The 26,665-nt window shown below is 41.8% G+C and overlaps 1 protein-coding gene and 1 long non-coding RNA gene across 3 annotated transcripts in view; one reads left to right on the top strand and one right to left on the bottom strand.

Annotated features, from left to right (window-relative positions):
- The window catches only part of LOC126259411 (uncharacterized), a 59,092-nt gene that overhangs the window by 18,563 nt on the left and 13,864 nt on the right, over nt 1–26,665 (bottom strand). The window lies entirely within an intron of this gene.
- The window catches only part of LOC126259409 (integrator complex subunit 7), a 177,650-nt gene that overhangs the window by 138,537 nt on the left and 12,448 nt on the right, over nt 1–26,665 (top strand). The window contains 1 exon segment of the mRNA XM_049956186.1: nt 12,427–12,627. Within this exon segment, the coding sequence (XP_049812143.1) occupies nt 12,427–12,627 (201 nt within the window).

The raw sequence follows: 26,665 nt of genomic DNA, 5'->3' as shown, positions 1-26,665 counted from the left end.
GTCCTTTGCTGTCTCTGACAGAATTACAATTTCATCGGCAAACCTCAAAGTTTTTACTTCTTCTCCATGAATTTAATACCTACTCCGAATTTTTCTTTTGTTTCCTTTACTGCTTGCTCAATATACAGATTGAATAACATCGGGGAGAGGCTACAACCCTGTCTCACTCCTTTCCCAACCACTGCTTCCCTGTCATGCCCCTCGACTCTTATAACTGGCATCTGGTTTCTGTACAAATTGTAAATAGCCTTTTGCTCCCTATATTTTACCCCTGCCACCTTCAGAATTTGAAAGAGAGTATTCCAGTTAACGTTGTCAAAAGCTTTCTCTAAGTCTACAAATGCTAGAAACGTAGGTTTGCCTTTTCTTAATCTTTCTTCTGAGATAAGTCGTAAGGTTAGTATTGCCTCACGTGTTCCAACATTTCTACGGAATCCAAACTGATCTTTCCCGAGGTCCGCTTCTACCAGTTTTTCCATTCGTCTGTAAAGAATTCGCGTTAGTATTTTGCAGCTGTGACTTATTAAACTGATAGTTCGGTAATTTTCACATCTGTCAACACCTGCTTTCTTTGGTATTGGAATTATTATATTCTTCTTGAAGTCTGTGGGTATTTCGCCTGTCTCATACATCTTGCTCACCAGATTGTAGACTTTTGTCATGACTGGCTCTCCCAAGGCCATCAGTAGTTCTAATGGAATGTTGTCTACTTCCGGGGCCTTGTTTCGACTCAGGTCTTTCAGTGCTTTGTCAAACTCTTCACGCAGTATCTTATCTCCCATTTCATCTTCATCTACATCCTCTTCCATTTCCATAATACTGTCCTCAAGTAGATCGCCCTTGTATAAACCCTCTATATACTCCTTCCACCTTTCTCCCTTCCCTTCTTTGCTTAGAACTGGGTTGCCATCTGAGCTCTTGATATTCATACAAGTGGTTCTCTCCTCTCCAAAGGTCTCTTTAATTTTCCTGTAGGCAGTATCTATCTTACCCCTTGTAAGTACTTGTAGTGGCTGAAACTTTGGTGCATCATTTTACAATATGACTGTCTATAGCCCAGCAAATGTTGTGTAAATTCATTCTAGCTATGAAAACCTAAGAACTTACATCACTACTTGCCATAAAGATGAAATGTAGAGTTGCAGGCAGGCACAAAGAAAATATCGTTACACGTTTAACTTCCAGGTGTTCAGAGCAGATGTATCAATCACGTGTGCATGAACTGCTTATAGATGTTGACTCTGAAATTATTGGTATATCGGAGTACCACTTAAATAATTTGACAATTCAGAGGCTTCCTTTACCACCAGGATACAGATTAGCTGCCCCTTCCAAGGATTTTCTTGCGGGGTGGGGGATTGGTCATGTATGTAAAAAACAGTATTCCATTTGAGTCCATAGACATATCATGGCACAGCACTGAACAGATATTTGAATGTTGTGCTGGGGCAGTTGAATTTAGTGAAACTAAACTTCTAATTGTTGATATTTGTAGTTCCCCTAACTCTGACCCCAGAACATTTATGCTCAGGCTAGAGAGGTTTCTTGATTTACTTTATAGGAAGTACGAGAAATTAGTTATATGTGGTGACTTCTATATTGATTTTGTATGTGATGGTCCAAGAAAAAGGATGTTGATCTCCTACATTCATATGACCTAATGCAGACTTGTGTTTTTTCAACTAGGATGCAGGGGAACAGTAGCACAGCTATAGACAATACTTTTATTCATTCTTCAATACTAGATGGGCATTGTTAGTAAATGGGTGAATGCTCTTTCAGACCATGATGCACAAATTTTAACACTAAAAGGTTTTTGTACTCAAACAAATGTCACATATAACAACAAACTTTGTAGGAAAGTTAATCCAACAGCAATAGAGTGTTTTTTAAACCTCGTCAAGGAACAAGAGTGGCAGGATGTTATAGTGCTGATAACATAGATGACAAATATAATGCTTTCCTTAACACATTTCTCATGCTCTTTGAGAGTTGCTTTCAATTAGAATGTTCTAAATGGGGTACTAGCAGGAAAAGGCAGCCCGGATGGTTGACTGGTGGGATAAGGATAGCATGTAGTACAAAGCGGGAATTATATCAAAATGTTAGAAGTAATCACAATTGAGCTATAGTAGCCCATTACAAACGGTACTGTAAGGTGCTTAAAAATGTTATTAGGCAAAGAGTATGTGGTATGCAGATAGAATAGCTAATTCACAGGATAAAATTAAAAGCATATGGTCAGTTATGAAGAAGTGTCTGGTCAGCAGCACAAGGTCGACGATATAAAGTCAGTTCGTAGTAAAAATATTTCTGTTAGTGATGAATCAGATATATGTACAGTATTTACAATCATTTTCTGAGTATTGCTGGTGAATTGAATAAAAATTTAGTTTCCAGAGGGAATCATTAAACTCTTTTGGCAAATGCCTTTCCAAGATTGATGACTGAAATACTCCTCTGTGATACAGACAAGGGAAAGATTGAGTCAATAATTAAATCACTGAAGACTAAGGACTCTCTTAGATATGATGGCATGCCTAGCAGAATATTAAAGTACTGTGTTGCATGTGTAAGCCCTGTATTTAGCCATATTTGTAATTTTTCCTTTAAGAAAGGTCAGTTTCCCGAATGATTAAAGTACACAGTATTAAAGCTGCTTTATGAAAAGGGAGAAAAGTTATTGAAAAGGCTGTAAGGATAATCAAGCATTTTATATCACATAATTTGCTATCAAATGTACAGTTTGGCTTCAGAAGTGGTTTAACAACTATTCTATCTTTTCACTGTGAGGTACTGGATGGATTAAACAAAAGGTTCCGAACACTCGGTATATTTTTTGATTTAACTAAGGTGTTTGATTGTGTTGATCACAAAGTATTGCTCCAGAAGCTGGACCATCACAGAATACCGGGAGTAGCTCACAATTGGTTCACCTCTTACTTTAGCAACAGACAGCAAAATTTCATTATTCATTGTGTCGAGAATGGCTGTGATGTGGGATCTGTGTAGGGCACGGTCATATGGGTGGTGCCCCACAGATCAGTTTTGGGGCCACTCATGTTCCTTATGTATATAAATGATGTGCCCTCTAGTATAACAGGTAATTCTAAAATATTTCTGTTTGCTGACGACAGTTGTGTGCAACATTGGCTCTGTTTCAAATAGTGCAGTTCATGGCAGAAGTCCATGACTTGTAGAAAATAAATTAACACTAAATCACATTAAGACTCAGATTTAAAGTTTCTGACACAATTCAACAAAATCAGACATTTTTATTTCACAGAATGGGCATACAGATAGTGAAACTAAACAGTTCAAATCTCTGGGTGTTCAGAAAGATAGTAAACTTTCATGGAAAGCCCACATTCAGGATCTTGTTCAAATACTTAATGCTGCCATGTTCACTATTCAAACAACATCTGGAGTGAGTGATTGTTCAACACGAATATTAGTCTGATTTGCGTATTTTCATTCGCTTAGTCATATGGTATTTGTTATAACGTCAGAACGACACAACACATATAAGTCACAGAGTAAGTTGACAAGCAAGACATGTGTACACGTTAGCATTCGAATGAGCACTGAGTCCCAGTCTAGCAGCCGCTGCTCGGCTGGCCGCTTAGGTGGCGCAGTTGCTGCATGGCTGGCAGACAGCGCCGCATGTAGAGGACGCGTGTAATTGCGCAGCGGCGCTTTGAATGATCGGCAAGTCACAACACATTTCCCCATTTGAAATTGTTGCACTGGTCCTGATGGAGGTGTCCTGGAGATGGCTAACGTCCATAGGCGTTGTTTGACACGCCGTTAAGTCTCAAGGAGGAGGCTTCCCATATGGACGGAAGTGTCCCCGATGATAACGGGTCGAGATGACAGGAGACGTAGGAGTCGAATCTGCTGGGGCCCCATGCACCAATCTGCCCATTGCGCAAGTCCAGTTGATATAACAGGAGACATGGGCGATGTGTCGGCGTCCGTTGGAGGAGGAGGCGAGTAGATTGGTTGTGACAGAGGATGGTCATCCAGTTCCTGCATGGGCACGTCTCCTGTGGCATCCGTTCTTGTGCTGGCATCGCGATGACGGTGAGAGGGCTGCGTTGTGAGTATTGAGAGATGCCAAGATCCCGAGCATCAGGTAGAGCCGAAGGTGGTGTAGCGGCATTCGGAACAGGCGTTGCCGGCACACGAGGTCGAAGCTGGTCCGAATGACGCACTGCAACACCCGTGTCCGTCTGGATTTCATACAGGCATCGGCCACGGTGTCGTAAGATGCGGCCCGGACTCCATTTTGGCCGCCTGCCATATCCCTGTATCCACACGAGGTCGTCGGCGGTGAACCGGCCAAGTGAAAGCACCCGCGGCCGTGAGGTGGAAGGCCGCAGAAAATGAAGTAGCGTGCGGGGCTGTCAGCCATGTAAGAGCTCAGCCGGGCTGTGCTCGCCCATGGGAGTGAAACGGTGAGATGCCAGAAACTGGAGAAGTGCATCATCAGCAGCAGAAGAAGTCAGAAGTTTCCGAATCTGAGCCTTAAATGTGCGGACCAGTCGTTCAGCCTCACCGTTTGATTGTGGATGGAACGGCGGGGCAGTGACATGCATAACGCCATGACGAGCACAAAAATCTGCAAATTCGGTAGAGGCAAATTGCGGACCATTATCAGTAACAAGAGTAGAGGGGAGGCCTTCCAAAGAAAAAATGTGGGCGAGAGCACTAGTGGTTGCCGCGGTGATAGGCGACGTGCAATGGACAATGAAAGGAAAGTTAGAGTAGGCGTCAATTACGAGGAGCCAATAAGTACCTAAAAAGGATCCCACAAAGTCAGCGTGAATGCGCTCCCAGGGCGTCTCAGGCGAAGGCCACGGTGACAAAGATGACTTTGGGGCAGCGGCCTGTGATGCACAAGGGCCGCAGGCAGCGACCATGTGTTCAATTTCAGAGTCTATGCCAGGCCAGTACTCATGACGGCGCGCCAGAGATTTTGTGCGAGACACACCCCAGTGCCCTTGGTGAAGGAGGCGCAGGACCGAAGCACGCAAAGACGCAGGTACCACAACAGGTGGCGAAGCATTTTCGGTAGAAAGGAGGATAACAACATCCCTAGCCGTGAGGCGGTAGCGCAAAGCGTAGTAGTTCCGCAACGGATCAGAAGTCTTAGCGGACAGGCGATCTGGCCAACCCTTCTGAATACAGCGTAAAACCCGGGAGAGGGTAGGTTCAGAACCCGTAGCAGCCCCCAGCCTGTCTCCAGTGATGGGGAACCCGTCCACAACCCGCTGCTCGGCAACATCCAGGTGGAAACACAAAAGTTCGTCCCTATCAAATGCCAGATCAGGACCCATGGGAAGGTGAGACAGAGCATCAGCATTTGCATGTTGAGCCGTTGGCCGGAAATGAATCTCATAGTTGAAACGGGACAAGTAAAGAGCCCAACGCTGGAGGCGGTGTGCAGCCTTGTCGGGAAGTGACGTTGATGGGTGAAACAAGGAAACAAGTGGTTTGTGATCCGTAACAAGATGAAATTTTGAGCCATAGAGAAAAACACCAAACTTATGAAGAGCATAAATAATGGCCAAAGCTTCTTTTTCTATTTGAGAATACTTTTGTTGGGCATCCGTGAGCGTTTTGAAGGCATAAGCAATGGGTTGTTCCGAACCGTCAGAAAAACGGTGCGCAAGGACTGCACCGACCCCGTATTGAGAGGCGTCTGTGGCAAGAACAAGATGTTGGCCAGGTCGATAAGTAGCCAGGCATGGGGCCTGTTTCAGCATAGTCTTCAGTCCCTGGAAAGCCGCATCGCATGACGCGGACCAGTGAAAAGGCACGTTTTTATGCAACAGGCGATGCAACGGCTGAGCCACCGAAGCCGCAGACGGTAAAAACTTGTGATAGTAAGCTATTTTCCCCAAGAAGGCCTGCAGTTCCTTAACAGATGTAGGGCGAGGAAGGGCATCAATTGCAGCGACAGTTTGCTGAAGCGGACGAATACCCTCCCGAGAGAGTTGAAACTCCAAGTATATGATAGATGCCTGAAAAAATTTTGATTTCTGAAGATTACACTTAAGACCGGCAGTCTGTAAGACATGAAAAAGTGTGTGGAGATTTTGAAGATGTTCGTCAGTGGTGGAGCCAGTGACAACAATGTCGTCCATGTAATTGATACACCCAGGGACAGGGAGCAATAATTGTTCCAAGAATCGCTGAAAGAGAGCTGGGGGGCTAGCAACCCCGAATGGCAATCTTTGATATTGATAGAGGCCGAAAGGCGTGTTAAGGACCAGAAACTGTTGGGAAGCAGTGTCAAGAGGAAGTTGATGAGAAGCTTCTGACAGGTCAATTTTAGAAAAATACTGGCCTCCAGCAAGTTTAGTGAATAGTTCTTCAGGACGGGGCATAGGGTAAGTGTCAATGAGGCATTGAGCATTTACAGTGGCTTTGAAATCGCCACAGAGACAAATATCACCATTTGGCTTAGCAACGACAACGACAGGAGAGGACCACTTACTGGAAGTGACAGGAAGCAAGAACCCTGAAGTAGTGAGACGATCCAGCTCCCGTTTTACCCGATCACGAAGGGCCACAGGAATGGGCCGAGCCCGAAAAAACTTAGGCCGAGCAGTGGGTTTGAGCGTGATATGAGCTTCAAAGTCGTTTGCACAGCCTAACCCAGGAGAAAAAAGGGACGAAAATGTTGTCAACAAGGAATCCAATTGGGCATAAGGAATAGCATCAGAGACGATATTGACAGAGTCATCTATGGAGAACCCAAAAACACGAAAGGCATCGAAACCAAAAAGATTCTCTGCGTTACTGTGGTCGACCACAAATATGGGAACAGTGCGAACGACGGATTTGTAAGATACCTCAGCATTAAACTGTCCCAAGAGAGAAATCTTCTGTTTATTGTACGTCTGTAATTGCCGAGTGACAGGTGACAGGAGTGGAGAACCCAACTGAAGACGCATCTGAGAATTAATTATAGTGGCAGCAGAACCGGAGATGGGAACTTGCCCTTCAGTATATCCTCTCTTCTCGTTATCCGCCAGGCCTCAATCTCCGCTAATTTCAATTTGCCGCCGCTCATACCTCACCTGTCTTTCAACAACATCTTTGCCTCTTTACTTCCGCCCGACTGACATCTCTGCCCAAACTCTTTGCCTTTACAAATGTCTGCTTGTGTCTGTGTATGTGCGGATGGATATGTGTGTGTGTGTGTGTGTGTGTGCGCGAGTGTATACCTGTCCTTTTTTCCCCCTAAGGTAAGTCTTTCCGCTCCTGGGATTGGAATGACTCCTTACCCTCTCCCTTAAAAACCACATCCTTTCGTCTTTCCCTCTCCTTCCCTCTTTCCTGATGAGGCAACAGTTTGTTGCGAAAGCTTGAATTTTGTGTGTATGTTTGTGTTTGTTTGTGTGTCTATCGACCTGCCAGCACTTTCGTTCGGTAAGTCACATCATCTGTGTTTTTAGATATATTTTTCCCACGTGGAATGTTTCCCTCTATTAGTAGAGGGGAAACATTCCACGGGAGCGGAAAGACTTACCTTAGGGGGAAAAAAGGACGGGTATACACTTGCACACACACACAAATATATACAGACACAAGCAGACATATTTAAAGACAAAGAGTTTGGGCAGAGATGTCAGTCGAGGCGGAAGTGCAGAGGCAAAGATGTTGTTGAATGACAGGTGAGGTATGAGTGGCGGCAACTTGAAATTAGCAGAGATTGAGGCCTGGTGGGTAATGGGAAGAGAGGATATATTGAAGAGCAAGTTCCCATCTCCGGAGTTCGGATAGGTTGGTGTTGGTGGGAAGTATCCAGATAACCCGGACGGTGTAACACTGTGCCAAGATGTGCTGGCCGTGCACCAAGGTATGTTTAGCCACAGGGTGATCCTCATTACCAACAAACACTGTCTGCCTGTGTCCATTCATGCGAATGGACAGTTTGTTGCTGGTCATTCCCACATAGAATGCATCACAGTGTAGGCAGGTCAGTTGGTAAATCACGTGGGTGCTTTCACACGTGGCTCTGCCTTTGATCGTGTACACCTTCCGGGTTACAGGACTGGAGTAGGTGGTGGTGGGAGGGTGCATGGGACAGGTTTTACACCGGGGGCGGTTACAAGGATAGGAGCCAGAGGGTAGGGAAGGTGGTTTGGGGATTTCATAGGGATGAACTAACAGGTTACGAAGGTTAGGTGGACGGCGGAAAGACACTCTTGGTGGAGTGGGGAGGATTTCATGAAGGATGGATCTCATTTCAGGGCAGGATTTGAGGAAGTTGTATCCCTGCTGAAGAGCCACATTCAGAGTCTGGTCCAGTCCCGGAAAGTATCCTGTCACAAGTGGGGCACTTTTGTGGTTCTTCTGTGGGAGGTTCTGGGTTTGAGGGGATGAGGAAGTGGCTCTGGTTATTTGCTTCTGTACCAGGTCGGGAGGGTAGTTACGGGATGCGAAAGCTGTTGTCAGGTTGTTGGTATAATGGTTCAGGGATTCCGGACTGGAGCAGATTCGTTTGCCACGAAGACCTAGACTGTAGGGAAGGGACCGTTTGATGTGGAACGGGTGGCAGCTGTCATAATGCAGTTACTGTTGCTTGTTGGTGGGTTTGATGTGGATGGACGTGTGAAGTGGGTCCACCAGCGCCTAGCAGCCAGTCGCCGACTCACCTCAGAAGATGTTGCCCGCAGCCGGCAACGAAATGTCAGGAAAGAGTAGAAGTTTTATATATGGACCACGGCAATTCAGCCCGAAAGTTTTAATTAATGATTAGAAAAACTTGTCTGGATTTGCCTTCAGCTTGCTGTGTAGGAGCACAAACTTCCCCTTTGTGGAGCTCTCACTTGATATTGGGCATGTCCAGTACTTTTTCTTATGTCATCATCACCAAAGCTTATGAACAACTATCATAACCACATAATGAAAGGACCACATTCTTATTTAATGAAATTCCACTTATAATTGATACTAACTGCACACAGTCAATGTTGCTGTAACTAACAGCAACACACTTGTGATGGAATTTCTCTTGGTTTCACACTGTATGAGGAAAGCACTTGTGTGGTCAGCACCAACACTGCTGCATGTGTTCCATGAACATGGGGCCAATCACTGCATGAGAAACATGGGTGTGTGGCTGTAGCCTGTGGTACAATTATACTACAGAGGACGAAAAAGCATTGGAAGCACTTCATTGTATGTTTAGAGGCTTGAAAGGAAATCAATAGTTCTTCAGTGGCACACTCATTTTATTGTGTGCCAACTAAACTTACCAGTTATACCATATTCAGCAGCTGCTGATGGACTTAATGCGTTTCTCAAATCATCAGTTTTATGGCAACAGCTACCCAAAATTGACTTTGAAGATCAACACACATGTACAAGTACAATATGATGCATCTGCTGAACATTTCACAAAACATTTGTTGGATACTGGGCATGGGAAATGCCACTCTATGGATCCACACTATATATCGCATGCCAACAAACTTCTGTGAAATCACAGCTACCACATATTAATCAATCTGAAAAGTTTTCCCAAATATTGCACAGAACTTCAAAAATCATCACTGACACCATGCACAAGCTATATTATTAGCCAGACACAATGATGTCAGTGTCATCAATTTCATTCAAAACAAAATACCAGGCAAAGCATCAATATACCAGTCCATAAATACTGTAGGGAACTGAGATGAATTTGTCAGTTATCCAACTGAATTTGAAATATTATATCTCGGCTGAGACACAAGTTGAAAATATGGTCACTATTTTTATTTACTTAAATTTGCCATATTTCGTGACAGTACCTTTTCTGTTAGACGTTTGCAAGGCGATATTAGTCTTGGCTTCAGTTGTCTAAGTATGATTCCACAATGCATCTTTGTCGGCTGCAGAAATGACGTGGTTCAACGTGTTTGCCTCATTTTGGTGTTTCAAATACCATTTCTTCAAATGTAGTTTCTTTTTTATAGTTAGTACAAAAAAAAATAGTAACATAATTCAAAATTATTTATGACGGCGACCTTCACATTGTTCTTCCGTCAACACACACCAAGAGTTTACTGCCGACTGACTATAGTCAAAGACAACTCCAGCGTCAAAGATATTTTACACAACACACAAGCTTCCACTTGTAATCAGTCTCTTTGCTATTCTTCGACACATTTACTAATAGTTATCAATATGCTTTCACTCTAAAAAATATAAGTAAATTAATATATAATAAGGCAAATTACAATAAATTCTGACAAAAAGTATAAAAAAAAAATTTACAATTTGGTATCGACAAATACAGTAAAAAAAATAACATCTCCCAGATCCATTACAAATTCTTGAATTCACTTAATTTGCCAGGCATGTAGTCTTAAATTTTAGCACTGAGATTTGGTGTGGCTATTATTCTTCTACAAAACATAAATGCAATGATACCATGCTGTTAATAAAAAAGATAATGAATGTTGTTGAAGCCACAATTTTAAACGGTAAATTTACAAGGGAAGATGTACTGTTGCCATGCACCCCAATGATTTCAACCTGTCCCATGGACAGCTGTATGTGGCCTGCTCACATGTTGGAAAACCTTCCAGTTTATTCATGTCTGCACCAGATGGAAAAACAAAAAAAGTATTGTTTGTTCAAAAGTATTTCAATAAGTAGAATTAAATACACTCATTTTCTTTCTTTAGTAGGCATTTGCAGCACTTGCAGAGTACTTGCTAGAATAAAATAGAAATGAGACAACCAAGTATTACAACAGTTCATTGATGGACTAAGCTATTCTCACTTTTTCAAGTTTCAGATGATGAGTTGTGTACAGGACAACTTTTTGAGTTTTCAAGCTGACATGTACTCAAGCACTCAACTTGTCAGTTACTAAAACTGGTAGTTTCATATAAAGACAAGATTCTGATTATCTGTCAGTATACTAACTATTTACAACTATAATGGCATTGTGCTAAGTGAAGCTAATAGAACAGTAAGTTACTGGCATGTGATAATGCTAGTCACTGGTACTATTGAAAGGCAATTGGAACTGAACTAACTTGTCATAAAACTCAAAAAGTTAACAATTAGTTAACTCTTAGGTTTATTAGTGTGTAAGCAACCCAAGGATAGTACAACATATAATATAGTGTACCACATATAGTACAGCTATCATTAAACATTAAGTGGAAACTAGGACCGCCTGTCTTGGTCCTTACATAATGACAGCTGTGTGTTGCACAAGTGGCAGTCAAGCCTCGTGCTTACACAGGTACCCAGAGAAATCACATTGTGTGTGTGTGTGTGTGTGTGTGTGTGTGTGTTTGTGTGTGTGTGTGTGTGTGTGTGTGTGTGTACATTTCTTTAATAATTCTGACAAGGGAAACTCCCCATCAACTCCCCACCCCCTACACAAACACACACGCACACAGAGTTTTAGTGGTAAAATGCCCCAATGGCTACCCCATTAAAAACTGAGCACAGATCAGGCATGGAAACAGGAAGAAGATGTACTAAACTGTGAAAAAAGAAGCAAAATGCAAACAGTGAATAGTCCAAGCTCAAGACGTGCAACATTGAGCGATTTGCAAGAATCGTGCCATCATGGTTGTGTGGTCGTGGTCTTGGACTACAAAGGGGGAGATCCATGTTCAAATCTCCCTCGTGCCGCTTCATGAAATTATGAACTTTCCATCCAGTCATTGATGTGTCTGTTCTCCTACTGCAGTCATACTGTACATTGGTTAGAGAATATGAGTCATGTGGTAAGAATATATTATTGTTGCAAAAAAATGTGATGAATAGTGGGAGCAGGCAAGATGCCATATAGATCTCTCACAGAAACGAAAACAACAAATAAACAATTGTGAAATAAGTTACAGCAATGGAATTCAAAAGTCAAAACTTCCAAAACGGAACATAGGAGTCATAACATGTGGTACTTGTGTGGAACAAATAGGAGGTATGTACGTCTGGAGGTCCCTTCCTTACACCTTACAATTGCAAAGGGACGTTACGCCACACCAGAGACAAAAATTTGAATACAGTGAACAGACACATTAATGAACTGATAGAGAGTTCATAATTGTGTGTGGGGGAATCAAAAAAAAAAAGAAGAGAGAGGGCCACGAAGTAGGTTTGAACACAGATCTCTCACATTCCAATCCTACACCATGACCACAGAGCCACGACACCATGGTTAATCAAACGTGTCCTTTGGAGCATCTCTTCAGCTTGTATCGTTCACTGTTTTGATTTTGTTTCTTTTTACACAGTTCAGTACACCTTCTTCCTGTTTTCATGCTTGATCTATGTTCAGTTTTTGACGTGCAATCCACTCAGCCATCTTACGACTAAATCTGAGGGAATGTGATGGGGAGTTACCTTGTCAGTGTAGAGAAGAAGACCACTGTAAACATGGTTATTAACTATGTATTCCAGCTGGCCATTTCCCCACAACCACGAGTACCTGGTGAACCAATTGCAGTGCAGAGTGGATCACAACTGGCTGTTAAAGTTGAAGGTGTGATTCTGCATGGACGCCGTTGGGCGGGGCGTTTCCGGCAGACGGCTGCAGTTACTGTTACTGTCTCTTGCCAGCTACAGCAGCCACGAACAGCACAGCTCCAACCAGATACCAAAGTAAGAAATATTTTTAAAGGTTTCTGTTTTTTAAATACTTAGATTCTGCCATACACTGTGATTCTTTGCCAAAATTTACATCTTAGACTGAAAAAAGTTCATTCAAATTGTGAACATGTTTCTTGAAAATTTTCCTGCTGGTTATGTATATCATTTTTTTCACCCTGGAAATAATCTGTATGTTGTATGGTCGTGGTTGGATGATAGCAGGATGTGGGCATCTGGGCTGTAAGCCTAATTTTGGCAGAAATTCAGACCCAAATGATTTGCAGATTCAAAACCACCTATCCTATTTTGTAACAGGCAGAGATCTGTTGCACTCTATGGCAACAGAGGGCTGTCATAGCTAGAGTGAGGGGCGTATTGTCCAAAGGAGGAGGAGCTGTCCTGTCAGTAGGAGAGATGGCAGGCAAGAAGCTGTCCCAGTGGTACTGGGGCACACTCACCAGCCCACTCCCTGTCCCCACATGGCCATTTCAGGCCCCTTTATTAGCTGTTCCAGGGGCACTTTGTGCATCCCTCAGTCATTAATGCCTTTACCTGTCAGCAGTACCCTCTGTGGGAATACTGAGCGATGCTAGGTGCACATTGGGTAACATCCGGGTGCATCAGCGCGGGCTTAGCCACTGTTTCATCATAAGATTAAGTATAAAATAAAATTTTGTAAATTTATCTCTTAGTCCATCCATTAATCCCTCAGTCTGATTGCTCACCACACACAATTCTTCCCCCTTACATAGGAGCCCAGTGACGGGCGTTAATTTTAATTTAGCAAGTATTATAGACAGCAGAAGTGAAGGGCTCCCTTGTAGAGAGTATAACTGATTTGAAAGGACCTTTTAAACAAATAGCAAAAAGAACAAAGGTTATAATAATTTTCAGTTTAAGTAAATTTCATACAAATGTAGGATGGCCATGTAAACAAGACAAAAGTAGACAGAAAGTGGCTCTTTGTTTTGGTTTGTTTTACTAACAGTTTAAGTAGGTTTCTTGCAAAAGTAAGTTTTGCCATGTAAATAAGACAATAATAAAGAGAAAGTGGCTTTTTATTTTGGTTTGTTTTGCTGATGTTTTGCCATCAGAACAATGGCAGCATCAGGTTGGTGATGAAGAAAAAAGCAGAGTTGACAGTGTGACGGCAGGCAAAGGGTATTGGCTGGGCACTGGCTCTTCATTGGATAGAATCAGTGGTGGGTTTTTACAGTGGATGTTTGCCAACTGATGGTACAGGAGTGCTGTATTTCCCAAGTAGGTGGTTTGTGCATTAATCCACTCACAGTCAGAAATTAAAATTGTCGCATCATAAGCTAAGTGAATTAGGAAACGCTGGGAGAGGGGGTATCGAAATCACTGACCATTACTGATGGGTTGCCAACTGGTTAGGAAGACCAGAAGCTAAAACAGGAGAATGTGATAGTCCTATTGGAAACCTCTGAATTGTGTCCCTGAGTGTATGCATGTGATATGTGTTTGTGTTGTGTATGGGTGGGGTAACTACATCTTATTTAAAGCAACGTAACATCCAGTGTACACGTGAACATGTGGGTCTCTGTTTAATAGCAAGACAACAGAGGGTAGTTGAAGCATAGTATGAACCGAATCAGAAGGAAATACTATGACCGGCTATGGGTCTTTGTGATCGCCCATAACACCATGCTGGGTGCACTCCCCCGGGAAGACAGAACACCAGTGGACAATCTCGTAGCTGCTTAATGTGGGTAGTACCAGTCATATTGACTAGCCCATTCCACAGGTGTTGAAGTGTTTATCTAATTTGTGAAACATGTGAATGGAGTACCAACATTCATGTTGCACCTCTCTTTCTTTAACTGCTTGAGCTGTGATGAAAAGAGTGCAAAACTAGGTGACTTGGTGTGGGCAAAGATGAAGGGGTTATCAGTATCCCTTGTGTTCTATGATTGTTCGAATACTTACCGATTGATTATTGATACACCATTTTATTTCACATAAAAGTATCGGCATTGCTTACTGGTGTGAATAACCAGAGGGGTGCTGTTCATTCCATGCAATAAACTTCCAGCGAATGGCTACTGGATACTGTAACAAGGGAGAAATGATGCCTCAGTATTACTTGGTTGGAGAAGCAGGATAGGATCAGTACTGTTGGAGTGACTTAGTCCAGATTAACCTGTACAAGCATCTCCTCAGCCGAATGAAGAACAGAGCAGAGCTGATGGCACGATGGTAGGATATAACAAAGAAGGATTCAAAAAAGTACCAGCAGTATGGGTGGCCGTACGCCGTGTCTTGTCGGTAGATAAAGAAATATGTCATGCAATAGTAATATGCATTCACTTTGTTAACCGTGGGCATAAACAGGCACTCCTGCGCATGTTGATGAGAAAATCCCATGTTAATAGGGATTGACATAGTTCTCAGTTCCAGCCGCTTGCAGCTTGTTGTAAAATTATTCTACGAAGAATCAGCATGTCAAAATGCACCCTGTGCTGGTATTTGTGCCCCCTAGATATCCGTGTCTAGTGCTTCACACTCAATATATTATCAGTTGTTAGAGTGTCCCTTTATTACTGTCACGGTAAACTGAGTAGAGTTTTCACAGTTATATTCAACCATCATTCATAAGACAGCTTAACCAGATGTGGACAACAGTAACTACTGCTAGGTTTTGCAATAGGTCATATACCACTGAACTGATACCAATATTGTATGTGATGTGGCCATGGTTGGATGGTAACAGGAAAAGAGCAACTAGGCTATCAAGATAATTTTGGCAAAAATTCAGAAGCAACAGTTTGCATTTTCGAAAGTGGAGTTTTATTGGCTCCAAACCTATTCTCAAAGGGGCACAGACATGTTTCACTCTTTGACGACAGAGGGCTGCCACAGCCAGACTGAGGGACATGCTGCCCAGAAGGAGAAGGAACTGGGAATGCATCCAGTCAGGAGGAGAGTTGGCAGGCAAGAGGCCGTTCCAGTGGTACCAGGGAGCTCTTGCCAGTCCACTCCACACTCCTTCCACTGGCTGGTCATGGGACACTTTGTGTGTCTCTCAGTCATCAATGCATTTGGAATAGCATGCCCTGTTACGGCGCTCATTGTGTGGAAGCTAGGAAAGCTACACATGTAAACTGAGTGTGGGAGTAGGTGCACATCAAGTAACATCTGGTACCACACCAGCCCAGGCTCAGCCACTGTTTCATCATAAAATGAAGTTGTTGTTGTGGTCTTCAGTCCTGAGACTGGTTTGATGCAGCTCTCCATGCTACTCTATCCTGTGCAAGCTTCTTCATCTCCCAGTACCTACTGCAACCTACATCCTTCTGAATCTGCTTAGTGTATGCATCTCTTGGTCTCCCCCTACGATTTTTACCCTCCACGCTGCCCTCCAATACTAAATTGGTGATCCCTTGATGCCTCAGAACATGTCCTACCAACCGATCCCTTCTTCTGGTCAAGTTGTGCCACAAACTCCTCTTCTCCCCAATCCTATTCAGTACCTCCTCATTAGTTATGTGATCTACCCATCTAATCTTCAGCATTCTTCTGTAGCACCACATTTCGAAAGCTTCTATTCTCTTCTTGTCCAAACTATTTATCGTCCATGTTTCACTTCCATACATGGCTACACTCCATACAAATACTTTCAGAAAAGACTTCCTGACACTTAAATCTATACTCGATGTTAACAAATTTCTCTTCTTCAGAAACGCTTTCCTTGCCATTGCCAGTCTACATTTTATATCCTCTCTACTTCGACCATCATCAGTTATTTTGCTCCCCAAATAGCAGAACTCCTTTACTACTTTAAGTGTCTCATTTCCTAATCTAATACCTTCAACATCACCCGACTTAATTCGACTACATTCCATTATCCTCGTTTTGCTTTTGTTGATGTTCATCTTATACCCTCCTTTCAAGACACTGTCCATTCCGTTCAACTGCTCTTCCAAGTCCTTTGCTGTCTCTGACAGAATTACAATGTCATCGGCGAACCTCAAAGTTTTTATTTCTTCTCCATGGATTTTAATACCTACTCCGAATTTTTCTTTTGTTTCCTTTACTGCTTGCTCAATATACAGATTGAATAACATCGGGGAGAGGCTACAACCCTGTCTTACTCCCTTCCCAACCACTGCTTCCCTTTCATGCCCCTCGACTCTTATAACTGCCATCTGGTTTCTGTACAAATTGTAAATAGCCTTTCGCCCCCTGTATTTTACCCCTGCCACCTTTAGAATTTGAAAGAGAGTATTCCAGTCAACATTGTCAAAAGCTTTCTCTAAGTCTACAAATGCTAGAAACGTAGGTTTGCCTTTCCTTAATCTTTCTTCTAAGATAAGTCGTAAGGTCAGTATTGCCTCACGTGTTCCAATATTTCTACGGAATCCAAACTGATCTTCCCCGAGGTCGGCTTCTACTAGTTTTTCCATTCGTCTGTAAAGAATTCGTGTTAGTATTTTGCAGCTGTGGCTTATTAAACTGATTGTCCGGTAATTCTCACATCTGTCAACACCTGCTTTCTTTGGAATTGGAATTATTATATTCTTCTTGAAGTCTGAGGGTATTTCGCCTGTTTCATACATCTTGCTTACCAGATGGTAGAGTTTCGTCAGGGCTGGCTCTCCCAAAGCCGTCAGTAGTTCCAATGGAATGTTGTCTACTCCCGGGGCCTTGTTTCGACTCAGGTCTTTCAGTGCTCTGTCAAATTCTTCACGCAGTATCGTATCTCCCATTTCATCTTCATCTACATCCTCTTCCATTTCCATAATATTGTCCTCAAGTACATCGCCCTTGTATAGACCCTCTATATACTCCTTCCACCTTTCTGCTTTCCCTTCTTTGCTTAGAACTGGGTTGCCATCTGAGCTCTTGATGTTCATACAAGTGGTTCTCTTATCTCCAAAGGTCTCTTTAATTTTCCTGTAGGCAGTATCTATCTTACCCCTAGTGAGATGAGCCTCTACATCCTTACATTTGTCCTCTAGCCATCCCTGCTTAGCCATTTTGCACTTTCTGTCGATCTCATTTTTGAGACGTTTGTATTCCTTTTTGCCTGCTTCATTTACTGCATTTTTATATTTTCTCCTTTCATCAATTAAATTCAATATTTCTTCTGTTACCCAAGGATTTCTACTAGCCCTCGTCTTTTTACCTACTTGATCCTCTGCTGCCTTCACTACTTCATCCCTCAAAGCTACCCATTCTTCTTCTACTGTATTTCTTTCCCCCATTCCCGTCAATTGTTCCCTTATGCTCTCCCTGAAACTCTGTACAACCTCTGGTTCTTTCAGTTTATCCAGGTCCCATCTCCTTAAATTCCCACCTTTTTGCAGTTTCTTCAGTTTTAATCTACAGGTCATAACCAATAGATTGTGGTCAGAGTCCACATCTGCCCCTGGAAATGTCTTACAATTTAAAACCTGGTTCCTAAATCTCTGTCTTACCATTATATAATCTATCTGATACCTTTTAGTATCTCCAGGGTTCTTCCATGTATACAACCTTCTATCATGATTCTTAAACCAAGTATTAGCTATGATTAAGTTGTGCTCTGTGCAAAATTCTACCAGGCGGCTTCCTCTTTCATTTCTTAGCCCCAATCCATATTCACCTACTACGTTTCCTTCTCTCCCTTTCCCTACACTCGAATTCCAGTCACCCATGACTATTAAATTTTCGTCTCCCTTCACTATCTGAATAATTTCTTTTATTTCATCATACATTTCTTCAATTTCTTCGTCATCTGCAGAGCTAGTTGGCATATAAACTTGTACTACTGTAGTAGGTGTGGGCTTCGTATCTATCTTTGCCACAATAATGCGTTCACTAAGCTGTTTGTAGTAGCTTACCCGCGTTCCTATTTTCCTATTCATTATTAAACCTACTCCTGCATTACCCCTATTTGACTTTGTGTTTATAACCCTGTAGTCACCTGACCAGAAGTCTTGTTCCTCCTGCCACCGAACTTCACTAATTCCCACTATATCTAACTGTAACCTATCCATTTCCCTTTTCAAATTTTCTAACCTACCTGCCCGATTAAGGGACCTGACATTCCACGCTCCGATCCGTAGAACGCCAGTCTTCTTTCTCCTGATAATGACATCCTCTTGAGTAGTCCCCGCCCGGAGATCCGAATGGGGGACTATTTTACCTCCGGAATATTTTACCCAAGAGGACGCCATCATCATTTAATCATACAGTAAAGCTGCATGCCCTCGGGAAAAATTACGGCCGTAGTTTCCCCTTGCTTTCAGCCGTTCGCAGTACCAGCACAGCAAGGCCGTTTTGGTTATTGTTACAAGGCCAGATCAGTCAATCATCCAGACTGTTGCCCTTGCAACTACTGAAAAGGCTGCTGCCCCTCTTCAGGAACCACACGTTTGTCTGGCCTCTCAACAGATACCCCTCCGTTGTGGTTGTACCTACGGTGCGGCTATCTGTATCGCTGAGGCACGCAAGCCTCCCCACCAACGGCAAAGTAAAAAAGTAAATTTCAAAAAAGTTATCCCTCAATCCTTTCATTAATGGAAGGACTGACTGCTCACCTTGCACAAAGCCAGTGTGTCTGCCCATTTATCATCATAAATTCTTCTATTTAGAAAACAGCACATCACATTTCTTTTTCCATTCATAACTTTGCCTGCTGTAAGAACTGCCTTTTCTGAAATGACAGTACAGTTTGGAGTTCATATTTCTTCTAGATAGTCCATCTCTAAGAAACTGCTTTTATATAAATAAATCTCTCATGCCTTTTGTAGGCACCTTAAGCAGACAAATTTATACTCTTCTGACAAAGGACACAAAATCGCTACCACATATCAGGTAAACAAAACTCAAATTTAATGCTACAATAATATTTTCCCCCCTTGAACCATGGACCTTGCCGTTGGTGGGGAGGCTTGCGTGCCTCAGCGATACAGATAGCCGTACCATAGGTGCAACCACAACGGAGGGGTATCTGTTGAGAGGCCAGACAAACGTGTGGTTCCTGAAGAGGGGCAGCAGCCTTTTCAGTAGTTGCAGGGGCAACAGTCCGGATTATTGACTGATCTGGCCTTGTAACACTAACCAAAACAGCCTTGCTGTGCTGGTACTGTGAACGGTTGAAGGCAAGGGGAAACTAGAGCCGTAATTTTTCCCGAGGACATGCAGCTTTACTGTATGGTTAATGATGATGGCGTCCTCTTGGGTAAAATATTCCGGAGGTAAAATAGTCCCAAATTCGGATCTCCGGGTGGGGACTACTCAAGAGGACGTCGTTATCAGGAGAAAGAAAACTGGCATTCTACGGATTGGAGCGTGGAATGTCAGATCCCTTAATCGGGCAGGTAGGTTAGAAAATTTAAAAAGGGAAATGGATAGGTTAAAGATAGATATAGTGGGAATTCGTGAAGTTTGGTGGCAGGAGGAACAAGACTTTTGGTCAGACGAATACAGGGTTATAAATACAAAGTCAAATAGGGGTAATGCAAAAGTAGGTTTAATAATGAATAAAAAAAACAGGAATGCGGGTAAGCTACTACAAACAGTATAGTGAACGCATTATTGTGGCCAAGATAGACACGAAGCCCACACCTACCACAGTAGTACAAGTTTATATGCTAACTAGCTCTGCAGATGACGAAGAAATTGAAGACATGTATGATGAAATAAAAGAAATTATTCAGATAGTGAAGGAAGACAAAAATTTAATAGTCATGGGTGACTGGAATTCGGTAGTTGGAAAAGGGAGAGAAGGAAACGTAGTAGGTGAATACAGATTGGGGGTAAGAAATGAAAGAGGAAGCCGCCTCATAGAATTTTGCACAGAGCACAACTTAATCATAGCTAACACTTGGTTCAAGAATCATAAAAGAAGGTTTTATACATGGAAGAAGCCTGGAGATACTAAAAGGTTTCAGATAGATTATATAATGGTCAGACAGAGATTTAGGAACCAGGTTTTAAATTGTAAGACATTTCCAGGGGCAGATGTGGACTCTGACCACAATCTATTGGTTATGAGCTGCAGATTAAAACTGAAGAAACTGCAAAAAGGTGGGAATTTAAGGAGATGGGACCTGGATAAGCTGACTAAACCAGAGGTTGTACAGAGTTTCAGGGAGAGCATAAGGGAACAATTGACAGGAATGGGGGAAAGAAATACAGTAGAAGAAGAATGGGTAGCTTTGAGGGATGAAGTAGTGAAGGCAGCAGAGGATCAAGTAGGTAAAAAGACAAGGGCTAGTAGAAATCCTTGGGTAACAGAAGAAATATTGAATTTGATTGATGAAAGGAGAAAATATAAAAATGCAGTAAATGAAGCAAGCAAAAAGGAATACGTACGTCTCAAAAATGAGATCAACAGGAAGTGCAAAATGGCTAAGCAGGGATGGCTAGAGGTCAAATGTAAGGATGTAGAGGCTTATCTCACTAGGGTAACATAGATACTGCCTACAGGAAAATTAAAGAGACCTTTGGAGAAAAGAGAACCACTTGTATGAATATCAAGAGCTCAGATGGAAACCCAGTTCTAAGCAAAGAAGGGAAACAGAAAGGTGGAAGGAATATATAGAGGGTCTATACAGGGGCGATGTACTAGAGGACAATATTATGGAAATGGAAGAGGATGTAGATGAAGATGCAATGGGAGATATGATACTGCGTGAAGAGTTTGACAGAGCACTGAAAGATCTGAGTCGAAACAAGGCCCCAGGAGTAGACAACATTCTATTAGAACTACTGACAGCCTTGGGGGAGCCAGTCCTGACAAAACTCTACCATCTGGTGAGCAAGATGTATGAGACAGGCGAAATACCCTCAGACTTCAAGAAGAATGTAATAATTCCAATACCAAAGAAAGCAGGTGTTGACAGATGTGAAAAATACCGAACTATCAGTTTAATAAGTCACGGCTGCAAAATACTAATGCGAATTCTTTTCAGACAAATGGAAAGAAGGCTAGAAGCCGACCTCGAGGAAGATCAGTATGGATTCCGTAGAAATATTGGAACACGTGAGGCAATACTGACCCTACGAATTATCTTGGAAGCTAGATTAAGGAAAGGCAAACCTACGTTTCTAGCATTTGTAGACTTAGAGAAAGCTTTTGACAATGTTGTCTGGAATACTCTTTTTCAGATTCTGAAGATGGCAGGGGTAAAATACAGAAAGCGAAAGGCTATTTACAATTTGTACAGAAACCAAATGGCAGTTATAAGAGTTGAGGGGCATGAAAGGGAAGCAGTGGTTGGGAAGGGAGTAAGACAGGGTTGTAGCCTCTCCCCGATGTTATTCAATCTGTATATTGAGCAAGCAGTAAAGGAAACAAAAGAAAAATTCGGAGTAGGTATTAAAATCCATGGAGAAGAAATAAAAAGTTTGAGGTTCGCCGATGACATTGTAATTCTGTCAGAGACAGCAAAGGACTTGGAAGAGCAGTTGAATGGAATGGGCAGAGTCCTGAAAGGAGGATATAAGATGAACATCAACAAAAGCAAAACGAGGATAATGGAATGTAGTCGAACTAAGTCGAGTGATGCTGAGGGTATTAGATTAGGAAATGAGACACTTAAAGTAGTAAAGGAGTTTTGCTACTTGGGGAGCAAAATAACTGATGATGGTTGAAGTAGAGAGGATATAAAATGCAGACTGGCAATAGCAAGGAAAGCGTTTCTGAAGAAGAGAAATTTGTTAACATTGAGTATAGATTTAAGTGTCAGGAAGTCATTTCTGAAAGTATTTGTATGGAGTGTAGCCATGTATGGAAGTGAAACATGGACGATAAATAGTTTGGACAAGAAGAGAATAGAAGCTTTCGAATTGTGGTGCTATAGAAGAATGCTGAAGATTAGATGGGTAGATCACGTAACTAATGAGGAGGTATTGAATAGAATTGGGGAGAAGAGGAGCTTGTGGCACAACTTGACTAGAAGAAGGGATCTATTGGTAGGACATGTTCTGAGGCATCAAGGGATCACCAATATAGCATTGGAGGACAGCGTGGGGGGTAAAAATCGTAGAGGGAGACCAAGAGATGAATACACCAAGCAGATTCAGAAGGATGTAGGTTGCAGGAAGTACTGGGAGATGAAGAAGCTTGTACAGGATAGAGTAGCATGGAGAGCTGCATCAAACCAGTCTCAGGACTGAAGACCACAACAACAACAACAATATTATTTTTCCTCTCCTTATAGGCTATTATTGCTACACTGAATCACAGATGTTCTCCTGTCTAAAAATCTTCTCAGCCAATGACAGACAGTGGCCACAATAGCATCATGACCACATAATTTCTGTATTTCTCATTCTTGTATATATTTGACCCCACACAAAGACAGAATATGTCCTGTATAAGAGAAATGCACCTAAAGTTTAATTTTCAGAATTATTAGTTTGTTCATCAACTTAATTCTAGGAACAAGTTCATACAAAAGTATACTTTGTGCACATGGTGGTGCCCACAACTCATATATTTTAGGAAGAAAGTAATATTTATGTATCACCAAGAACTATTAATAAACATATCTTTAGTTGCTGATAGTTTTAATTGGAACTACTGACGGCCTTGGGAGAGCCAGTCCTGACAAAACTCTACCATCTGGTGAGCAATATGTATGAAACAGGCGAAATACCCTCAGACTTCAAGAAGAATATAATAATTCCAATCCCAAAGAAAGCAGGTGTTGACAGATGTGAAAATTACCGAACCATCAGTTTAATAAGTCACAGCTGCAAAATACTAACACGAATTCTTTACAGACGAATGGAAAAACTAATATGAGCCAACCTCGGGGAAGATCAGTTTGGATTCCGTAGAAACACTGGAACACGTGAGGCAATACTGACCGTACGACTTATCTTAGAAGAAAGATTAAGGATAGGCAAACCTACGTTTCTAGCATTTGTAGACTTAGAGAAAGCTTTTGACAATGTTGACTGGAATACTCTCTTTCAAATTCTAAAGGTGGCAGGGAGCGAAAGGCTATTTACAATTTGTACAGAAACCAGATGGCACTTATAAGAGTCGAGGGACATGAAAGGGAAGCAGTGGTTGGGAAGGGAGTAAGACAGGGTTGTAGCCTCTCCCCGATATTCAATCTGTATATTGAGCAAGCAGTAAAGGAAAAAAAAGAAAAATTCGGAGTAGGTATTAAAATCCATGGAGAAGAAATAAAAAGTTTGAGGTTCGCCGATGACATTGTAATTCTGTCAGAGACAGCAAAGGACTTGGAAGAGCAGTTGAATGGAATGGGCAGTGTCCTGAAAGGAGGATATAAGATGAACATCAACAAAAGCAAAACGAGGATAATGGAATGTAGTCGAATTAAGTTGGGTGATGCTGAGGGAATTAGATTAGGAAATGAGACACTTAAAGTAGTAAAGGAGTTTTGCTACTTGGGGAGCAAAATAACTGATGATGGTCGAAGTAGAGAGGATATAAAATGTAGACTGGCAATGGCAAGGAAAGCGTTTCTGAAGAAGAGAAATTTGTTAACATCGAGTATAGATTTAAGTGTCAGGAAGTCATTTCTGAAAGTATTTGTATGGAGTGTAGCCATGTATGGAAGTGAAACATGGACGATAAATAGTTTGGACAAGAAGAGAATAGAAGCTTTCGAAATGTGGTGCTACAGAAGAATGCTGAAGATTAGATGGGTAGATCACATAACTAATGAGGAAGTACTGAATAGGATTGGGGAGAAGAAAAGTTTGTGGCACAACTTGACTAGAAGACGGGATCGGTTGGTAGGACATGTTCTGAGGCATCAAGGGATCACCAATTTAGTATTGGAGGGCAGCGTGGAGGGTAAAAATCGTAGAGGGAGACCAAGAGATTAATACACTAAGCAGATTCAGAAGGATGTAGGTTGCAGTAGGTACTGGGAGATGAAGAAGCTTGCACAGGATAGAGTAGCATGGAGAGCTGCATCAAACCAGCCTCAGGACTGAAGACCACAACAACAACAACAGTTTTAATTGAATTAATTATCAGCAGGCAACATAAAATTGTTGTAGCAGCTTATATGGTATCACTGTTACTATGGTGTCATTAATAAAAGTAAAATAATTAGAAGTCCTCCTGCATCACTGTCATTGTGGGTAAAAGATATTTCTACCACAGAGTAATCTTGTGCATGGCACATTTCAAGGCTTTCTGCTGATGATGTGTGAGGAGAGCGGAAATGAGTTGCACATTGATACTGCCTAGTGCTACATATATGTCCCATGAAGTTAAGTGGTAAGGATTCAAATATCAGACTTAAACTGTTAAAGTTCCTTAGTCTGATACAATCACACCCCCAGTCCTTGTGGAAAAATTCACTGCACCAAATTCACTAGCCACAAAGCCTGTGTTCACAGTTCTGTAATAGAGTTTGCTATTAGATATTGTCACAACATGGAAGAATTTGCTTGAGCTGACAAGAGTTTTTAAGTTTGATTTATCTTCACCTTCTGCCTCTGCAGAAATGTTCTCTGCACTGTGGTGAGAAGTGTTGCAGCATTAGTACCATCTTCAAGGCAGTGCATAGGGTTCATGTTAAAATTCAATGGAAGAGCAAGTTCCAGATCCTGCACGTGATTGCGAAGTTTGTTGATCTTGCCAGTGATGTGGAATAGCCTGTTAACATTGTCCATTATCTCAGCATGTATTTAGCCATTTGTCAGAGATATTAGTTTGAGAAAAGCACAAGTTCTTAATTAGGGTAACCAATTATGTGGTTAGGTAGACAATTCACATTAATGAAGGTATGTAATCTTTAAGCATATGGAATTAACTTTTTATTTTCATAAATATTTATTCTCATAAATATGTACAAGAATGTGGGTCAAGAAGATAACAAAAAAACCGAATTTACAAATTAAGGCCAAGATAAAAAAAAGTGTATCACAGATGTCAGATGTACATACTGATATTCTCACGACACACAAGCACAAGGTGCACCAGTGCCACAACAGTGTGTCAGTTTTACCTGAGTGTGTTTTAGATTCAGACAAATAAACAGATGCTAGTTCACCTGAAGAATTGCACTCTATTTTAACAGAAAGTGTCGTGAACGTGGTACACATTTTACAATGCTGTGAGTTGTCCAAGCTAATACCAAAATATTAGGGAGGAGTTCTTAACATATTATCTGGGTTGGTGGTATCTTATTTTAGCCTTTCCTCCACCATTCTATTCAGTTTTTAAGGTTTCAGAACAATGACCACATTTTCAGTTTGAGTGATAGTACCAATAAATCGGTACTATTGAGTGAGAATGGGAAAGACTGCAGTTGTATGCCATTTTGTACATTATGCCTTTGTAACTTGTATAAGCTTACCATTGAGTGCCCTAAACGATCTCTCTCTCTCTCTCTCTCTCTCTCTCTCTCTCTCTCTCTCTCTCTCTATTTATCTATCTATCTAACTATCTATCTATCTATCTACCTACTTCTTCCCCCCACCCCCTCCCTCCCCCTGCCTCCCCCTCCCTAGACACACACACACACACACACACACACACACACACACACACACACACACACAATACTGCACAATCAAACTGAAAACCTTTTAGAAGTTGAAAAACACGTTGTGAACTTGGGTGCTATTATCTACTGCCTTACAGATCTTGTGGATGAAACTAACAATCCAAGTTTACATCATTGATTCTTGCAGGATCTATATTGACATTTGCAACTTCCAAAAGTGTGGTACATGAGAATAGAATGTGTTGAATCATTCTACAACAGACTAACATCATTGATACAGTCCTAAAGTTACATACATCCGTTGGAAAATCCTCCTCCTTGATAGAGGAAATGACCTTCACCATTTCTCAATACTGTGTTACTACAGTTGTCTACGTAAACTGCTGTTAGTGGGGTAGCAAATAACTTTGTATAATGTATAGAAAATCAAACAGGTATCCCATCAAACCCTGTTATTGATTAATTGTACGATAAAAACTAATACATGTATGAAATATTTGTGAGCAAATGTGCATAATTGCAAGCTCATACAATCTCCATATCTAGTTCTGTAATCCATTTATCCAATGTGTGGTGAATGTCCTTTGTATTTTTTGTAT

The sequence above is a fragment of the Schistocerca nitens genome, chromosome 5 (genome assembly GCF_023898315.1).
Source record: "Schistocerca nitens isolate TAMUIC-IGC-003100 chromosome 5, iqSchNite1.1, whole genome shotgun sequence".
NCBI lineage: Eukaryota > Metazoa > Arthropoda > Insecta > Orthoptera > Acrididae > Schistocerca > Schistocerca nitens.
Note: the sequence above shows the minus strand (reverse complement) of the source record. Positions and strands in the feature narration are given on the sequence as shown.